General features: G+C 48.4%; 1 protein-coding gene across 1 annotated transcript; it reads left to right on the forward strand.

Annotated features, from left to right (window-relative positions):
* The first annotated feature begins 315 nt into the window (after positions 1-315).
* LOC142587255 (uncharacterized) lies at positions 316-8,217 on the forward strand. Its single transcript, XM_075698121.1, has 4 exons — positions 316-642; positions 3,150-3,254; positions 3,957-4,036; positions 8,068-8,217. Exons 1-4 carry the CDS (start codon positions 397-399, stop codon positions 8,120-8,122), a joined length of 486 nt encoding a protein of 161 aa, XP_075554236.1. The 5' UTR covers positions 316-396; the 3' UTR covers positions 8,123-8,217.
* The last annotated feature ends 204 nt before the right edge of the window (positions 8,218-8,421 follow it).

Genomic DNA, 8,421 nt, shown 5'->3' on the forward strand with positions numbered 1-8,421 from the left:
ACCGAGTGGGAAACGTGTTCGCAAGCCGCGACAGCGGTTACATCGCCCTTCGCAGCAGCTCCAGACTCGCTCGGAAGTTACGTTCAAGAACCTTCAATACTCGTTTGTTGCATGCAAATATGTGAGACGTTGACGGAGACGCAGCCATCACCGCGATCCAGCATGAAAAGGGAACTCGTGTCCTACATCATCACCGATTGCTCCCCCCCCCCACCCCCCACATTCCCCCTTAGCAAACAGCGGACGCACGGAACTTCGCGTGAAATTCGAAACGCAAATCACGTGCCTATTTATAACGCCCCGAAAAGTCGCACGTATAAGCAAGGCATAAAGATTTCTCGCAGAGCTTCTGCAGAGTACCCGAAGCCCGCCAGCTGCCGAGATCCAGGGCCAGACATGCGACTCGCGTTACTCTTGGCCGCCTCGCTGGCATTAGTGGGAACGGTCGCAGGAGGCAGCCGCCCTAGGAAGGACGGTCAAGTTGACGGATGCGTTGGCGCTTCCCACAAGAGACGCCCTCTCATGGTGCCAAAATCAGAATTCAGGAAGTACCTGGGATTGGCCTTCGAATTGGCGACCCGTATCTCAATGCTCAAGAAAAAGATGTACCACTTCTGGCGCATCGAGCAGATTGGGTGGCAGGTAAGACCCGCGCTGTTTCCTTATACAGTCACCATCGAAACAAAATACGCAGACTCGACGCACGCTTTGAAATTTATGTGAAGCGAGGCTTTCGTGAAGATGCCAGTTATATGCTATAAAACTACATTCGATGCGTGCAGTCGTTTTCATTTTAATCGGGTGCTGCGTGTAATCTATCGCAAACTTTATGCCCCGCGCCGGTCGTAACCTTAATGTTGTGCGACGTATCTGCTTATGCACGATACCACTTACAAGCTATGGCGAAATGCTAACACCGGATTCGGCGAATAGACGATGTAAGACATTGGCACAACGGTTGCACGAGGACTGGGGCGATGTTTGATGTTAGTAGAGGGAATAATGGTAACGATAGGTGTAGAAGACGGAACCACGACACACACTTAAGTACAGCAGAATCTCGGTAAACGGACATCGCTTAAATGGAATTGCCGATTGAATGGAACAACATCATCTACATTGTTTGTTTTTGTATTCGCATACAGTAGCAATAAAAAAAACTCCTCAATCAGAACCGAAATTTTCGCAACTGTCATTAAACGGAACCACAGAAGCAAGCTCTAAAGTATCCATTTTCTTTTTCAGAAAACCCCAAAATCAATTTCTTTTATGTGAAACCTGTTGTCTATGCAGAAAACCATCCTTAGAAAGCGTGGCAAAAACTCGAGCAAGCAAGATTTTTATAGATATTCAATGCATCGCATGCTGCAGTCCGGACATCTTGGCGGCACTGCCCCTTGCCCCTTTGATGCCCGAAATAAGAACTAGAAAACTTTCGGATACCTTACAGCGTGCCGTTCGATAATTTGGACTCCACCAGCACTACGTCACTCATTTAAATGAGAAGCGAATTGGTCTTCGTGAATGCCACACCTAGCCGCAAGCGACGCAATAATGTTACATCGCAGCGCACCAGAGGACTTGTGGTAGCTGAAGCTTCAGATATTCGCATCAAGAATTCGCAGACGACAGTTCGAGTGACGGGGTGTTTCACTCAGCTAGAATGGCATTACGAGCCAGATGGATCCAGAGGAAGTTTTCATGCGGTGGCAGCATCATTGGTGCTCCAGACGCTAAACAACAACAGAAAAAATGACAAGCGCGAACTTCGTATATAAGGTTGTTTACTTGTGCGCTGTATTATGCATTCAATAACACGAGTGTAGGTGAGCCAGTTGGTACATGTGAAATCATGGATTCAGTTTACTTTGTCAATTTCGGTGTCGTTCTGGTCATCTCGGTCTGCACTTGCCGTGGCTTCGAAGCTTTGCGTTGTAGCCGCAAAGTTGAGCAGACGCTCCCGCGACACTTCTGTAACCGCATGGTAATCTCGGTCTGCACTTGCCGTGGCTTCGAAGCTTTGCGTTGTAGCCGCAAAGTTGAGCAGACGCTCCCGCGACACTTCTGTAACCGCATGGTAGTACTGCGGCGTCGGTGCTCACTCACCAACACTCACTTGCGTTCATAGCCACTTCCATTCACACTTACGCATACCTACCCACATACGTCCACACACTCGCTCGCCGTCGATCCGTCTTGTTGATACGTTCACTCACCGTCACTGACTTTCGTTCGTACTCACGTTAACCGGCACTCATTCCATCTCATACTCACGCCCGCTCATACTCAGTGGCAGTGATAGCGACAGCAAAGTATCAGGAAATTATACGAAGCAAGGTTCCTAGTTTTATAGGCCGTGTGAATTGCAGTAAACATTCGATTACTAACTAAACAAGAATGCTGAACGCACGCACGCATAGACAAACATGAACACATCTCACTCGATGACCGTAACCACCCGCTTTCACAACGTGGAAGTAGCGAGCAATGCCAGCAGTATATGGGGAGGGAATGCCTCGCGCTGCCGGCATGAAGCCACTGAGAATCTCGGCTTGCTCTTAGCGTTGGCGCCCGCCGCAGGTGGCCTCCGAGATGCGGCGCGCTGGCCACGAGTATATGCGCTCAGCCGCGTGAACAGCCATGCGCATCCACGGCCGGTCTAGAAGACGGTATACGCAATCTCCTCCCCCGGTATATGCTCGATCATGTGACCTTCGTTGGAGGCGCGGGAAGACGGCATGCGTCAAGCTATCATCTTTCTCTACTCACCTTCGCACCCGCAGCATGCAGTACGATGGCCGCTCATTCTTATCTCGCTTGGACTTTATACGGAACATCACAGCGACGGCGAAAGTTCGCCTGAAGTCTCCGTACAATCGGTATTGCAGTAATTATATTTTCCAAAATATTTCCGCTGTAAGAGCCTGTCTCATTGGTCAAGGGGCAAGAGTACGTGCGTGACCAAAGAGCTACCACACTATATGCGCTTCCAGATCTCGTAGGGTTGCGTATTTCATTGTCCACGCGGCTGTCAATGTATCCACTCGCTCAGCGCAGTCAGCAGTTCAAAAGGCATTCACGGATCGTGTTCTTGTTCTTCCCCTTCTTCCTGCATGATGGAGCTCACTCACTACTTTATTCATTCGCAGACAAAGTCCAAACTCATTATGAAGATTAGGAACCTCTTCTCCAGCTGCAAAAAGGTGCCTTGGTATCCGTACCGTGTCGCGCAGTGCAGGCCGGATTACAGAAAGGTGAGTGGCGCCATGTCACTGCGAATACGGAGGTTGTTAAATACAAGATTTTTTCTTCGTTTAACCTCGCAGCTGCTTTCTCTCTGGTCACGACAAGGCTAAGATCTATTTCAAGGTACATATGCATGGCCACCCGCCGTGGTTGCTCAGTGGCTATGGTGGTGGGCTGCTGAGCACGAGGTCGCGGGATCGAATCCCGGCCACGGCGGCCGCATTTCGATGGGGGCGAAATGCGAAAACACCCGTGTGCTTAGATTTAGGTGCACGTTAAAGAACCCCAGCTGGTCAAAATTTCCGGAGTCCTCCACTACGGCGTGCCTCATAATCAGAAAGTGGTTTTGGCACGTAAAACCCCAAATATTATTATTATACGCATGGCGATATAAAAAGAACGGAAGCAGTGTTAGGATGCGTTAAACGCAAAAATGAGTGAAGCCCCAAACTGCGGAACATCGAAAGACACCTAGACCAATATATAGAGTTGTTAATGTTAATAAGGAGTGATCATTTCTGAATTTACGAAGCGATTTCGTCGTGACTGCAGCAAAAGTTTGCACTCCGGCCTATGACGCCGATCATAACAGAACGCCTGCTGAACATGTACACACAAGCGCCTCAAAAGGATCAGGATATATGCAGCTACTGACGTGTCACTTCGCGTTAATTGCATAAGCTTTTTATATGCCTCTTTTCTTCACACAGGGCACCGCCACATGTTGGGCAACGGTAGACTTGCTGCCCAGATCACTAAAAATAAAAAGAATGTATAGACCAACGTGCCGGTAAGCCCACTTTAGTGTAGCGCTCATGCATGACGTGAATAGCCACCTGTGTTTATGTATTTATGAGTGCATTTATGTATGCATAAAATACATAACTGTTTGCTTTGCCGGGGGAGTTGAGGGTCGTTATTCGTGACAACGTAAATTCTCGTTATACTAACCTATTGATTCACCCTATCCATTTACCTCACTCCGTCGATTCAATGATAACTTTATCGCCCACCTAACGAACCCAAGTAGAACAAGGCGCGACCTGCGCAATCCTTTCAACGTTCATTAATTGTCAGTCTTACTTCAGTAGGGTAGAAACTTGGGCCGGTTGGCGCAGCATACTTGAAATCCTGAAATAATTTGAACTACGTGCTGTGTTAAAATTCTACGTATTGTGTGCCATGTGCTGTGTTCAAATGTGTGTGAGTCGTTCTTCTCTGTGTATTTCGTCTGAGCATTGGTCTTCCAGAATTTGGTTAATCTTACTATTCACAAGAAAAATATAGTTACGTTGATATCAGTTTTGTCATGTTAATCTTGTGAAGAATGTATCTCGAGTAATAAGACAGCCAGTGAGCAAAAAAGTGAATTGAAATAACAAAGAACACAAAGGCACGATGATGATGAGTTACGCGTGATGTTCACTGCCCGGTGCGAACGTTTTTTTTTTTTTTTTATCTCCTCCGCCACTCAAAGCCACAATGTGCCGCCGACGCAGCGAATGCGGCTGGGGTGTCCATATATTTTCTATCGCAATAAATAGGAAAAACAAACTGGCAACTTTTGCAAACCTTCAAGGCCTAACAAGGGTATATCCATGGCCTCCGATATCGCGCGCAGTGTCAGACGCCACGGATATGTCAACGTAGTTTCTTACTATGTATGAATCAGGCACGTACCCAGGGGGGGGGGAGGGGGGAGGCATGGTCATGGGGGCGCCCGAAATAAAAGAAAACTTTATTTCGCAACTTTACAAGGCGAAAAAGCGTCATCCAAATTAAGCGCCATACGTTCCCCCGCCACCACTTCTCGCACACAGTCCTAAAGCGCCGCAACATCAACCTTGAGACTTGAAAGCCATTCGGCGGTCAACATTTTGCTGCCTTTTTAACTCCTTTTGGGTAGCGGTAGCTATCGGCGTCTCCTGGGGTGTGAAGGCAAGTTTTCTCATGAATTCGGTGCCCGCGCGATTATTTCGAGATGCGTTCAGTTGTCACCACCTATCGCAACGGTCACGCACATTACCGTTGCTTCGTTACTTCAACCTTCTTTGCCTAGACTGACCCAGCGTCCAGGTGAGGGATTCAGTTCGTAATCAATTGGTCTGTATGCTCGTGGAACGAGTTGGGGCCGGAGACAACGCCGGTTGCGTTTAACTTTTCCTTTTGCTCCATTCTTTTCTCGAGCGACACCTCGCCGCGACGCTGGCCATATACCCGTGATATAGGTTTGAGAGGGTGGAAAATAAAATAATGCGAAACAGCGTCCATCATCGAACCCTGCCTGTACGGGACTGGTGGCCATGCGTCGTCACGCAACTTCTCAAATAACAATACGAGTCGGTTTCGGCACTTGGTAGAGCAGCAAACGAGGGACACAGAAGAACTTATTGTTCCGCAAATATGAATTTCTCTATCATTCTTCCAGAGATAATGAAAAAAAACGCTACTGGAAATCTTTTACACTTTCGCTTGTTTACTTGTTCTTGGCAGTGTTCTTCTTGCGCTTCTTTCCTGCACGAGTCCATTTGATGTGGTTCCTTGTTTGTAAAGCAAAAGAGAGGTGGATCTCACAGGCGTATACCTGTGAGACACTTTCTCTTTCGCGGGTTTACGCATCTTTATGGCGAACGGTGGGCATCATTCACGTTTGTACTAGTTATGGTACCCCCCCTCACCCTTTATTTGCACAGAAAGGTTGCCTTGGGTTGCCCCTCCCCCGAAAAAAAAAATCCTGGGTACGTGCCTGGTACACAATATTATTACTAGAGAGAAGCCTGGCGCTGCGATCAATCAGCTATCACGGGAATTATGGTTAGTGGGTGCGTCAGTCTATAATCTTCGTTCTCAGAGGGCTTCGGACGTCCTTGTGGCTTTAATGACTGTGCTTCACCTACCCTTATCCACCTGCATGTGAAATAAATCCTAGTTTCCTAAATGAATAAGGACGATAAATTTATTCGCACACGTTTAATCAATGCGAAGTGTTGGTTTTATGACGCTAATTTTGTTGGAAATCGTGAATTTTTAATGTGACAAAAATGCTTGAAGCCGCCGAAGGACGAAGCTTAGGCAAAACCGTGCACCAACCGTAATTCCCACGACGGCTGAAACGCCATATTTGCAGAACCTACATAAACTAGAGGTATACTTCGCTCTAGTAACTTCTGTAGGAAACTGTGTGGGTCCATGATCGTGAAAGGAAGGAAGGAAGGAAATCAACTTTATTCAGGTCCTGCAGGCCACGAGAGTTTTGGGCTCTCATGGAGTGGGCGTCTCCCACGACGGAACCGGGAGGTTGAGTTTCCTGGCGGCGTCGTGGACCTGCTCGACGGCCCAGAGTTGGGGAGCGAGTTCTTCGCTCCGGATTGCTTTTTCAAACTTGCGCTTGCCCGGTTCGGAGTATATGGGAGCTTGCGAGCACGGCCAGAGTAAATGATATACGTTAAGGGATGTATTGCAGTTGGTGCAATAAGACGTCGTAGAGCTCAGGTATGTTGTGGTGTAGTCTGTTTTGCGTGGGGTATGTGTCTGTTTGTAGCATTCTGAGTGTAACCGCTTGAGCTCGAGTAAGCGTGCGGTGTGACGTGCTATACTGTCTACGTTGTAGGTAGTAGTGTTTAGTGATTTCATTGTATGTAGTGGGGGTGTCCTTATTCTCCGAGTGGTCGGGTGAAGCCGCGTGGTCTGTAAGCGCGCGCGCAGCCTCGTGTGCCGCCTCGTTAAGGTTGGGCACGTCACCAATCTTTGGTCCTAAGTGTGCCGGGAACCAGTATATTACGTGGTTCTTAATCTCTTTCTTTGAAACAATTCTGTGAGCCTGTGCGCAGACCGTGCCCTTTTGGAAAGCTCTGATAGCGGCTATGGAGTCACTGTAGATATGGGCAAGATTGTCGTCGGCGAGCGCAACAGCGATCGCAACCTGTTCGGCCTGTTCAGACTTCCTTGCAATTACCCTGGCTGCATTTCTTGTGGATCCGCGGCCGTCCACAACCGCCACTGCGAAAGCTTTGTTTCCCGCGTATGCCGCCGCGTCCACAAAAGCTGAGCGCTCACGGTTCGCCAAGGCTTGGTCAAAAAGGAATTGTCCTCTCGCTTGTCGTCTGCCCCTGTTGTTTTCGGGGTGTACCTTTCTGGGTATAGGTCGGACCGTGATCTTGGCGCGGATGTCCCGTGGGAGGTCCGCAAAGTCTTTTTCTATGTCTCCTTGAGCAAAGCCTAGCTTCTCTAGGATCGTGCGCCCCGGAGGCGTCGTCGAAAGCCTAGCAAGCTGGGTGCGCTGCTGTGCTTCGGCGATTTCTTCCAGGGTGTTGTGCATGCCCAGGTGCCCCAGCTTGCAATTCATTCATGACGTCACGATGACGTTACCACTCAAACGAAGTTGAACGATGGCGGTGGCATGGACGTGGAAGTGTAGAATAGTTGCAGGAATGGAGAACACAATAGGCAGCGATCCTCAGCAGATGGCTTGCCGGCGCGTTAAACACCGGACGATGCGCTGAGCAGGGTCCTGTAGCGAAGTAACGAACTTAGTCGTTGCAGTTACTGCTTCTTTTTCCCTCACTTTGCGCTGTGCACTTTTATTCATATCCATGATCCAGATTGATTGGGTATACAAATTTCCCTAATGCATGTAACTTTTTTTTATGTAAGTGCAGCGCGCGATCGACCGGCCCCCACATTGGCGATCGGCTCGTTATGAAGCCGATCGCTATCGCGCGTGGGGGAAACGCCACGCGCGAAGAAGAGCGTTCAGAATGCGGGTCCTTCTCGGGAAGGGCCATTTATCGCTCCTAATGTTTCTTCAACCTTGTTTTGCAGGGAATTTAACAGGAATACACCGAGATGGCCAGGCATGTCAACTCGCCGCTATTAGCTCCGCTGCATATAGAACATCGTCTCAGCGGTTTTTGTCACCAACTACGTGCAATTTTATTGATTGCGTGCCCACAATAAAGGAAAGAACGCTTCAGCGACGTTTCTATGATTTCATTTTTTGTTTCGATTACCGAGCCGCATCCTTGGCCACAGAGAGAGCATTCTTTTCCTAAATAATATTTTTTCAAGTGGAATCGTTCTAACGCTGTGATATTAACCATTCAATATTACGCAAGAATAAAGCAAGGCAACGTCTTCGTTATTACGAATGCAATATCACTCTGGCTCAACCTAAAA

Source organism: Dermacentor variabilis, chromosome 7 (assembly GCF_050947875.1).
Source record: "Dermacentor variabilis isolate Ectoservices chromosome 7, ASM5094787v1, whole genome shotgun sequence".
Classification (NCBI taxonomy): Eukaryota; Metazoa; Arthropoda; class Arachnida; order Ixodida; family Ixodidae; genus Dermacentor; species Dermacentor variabilis.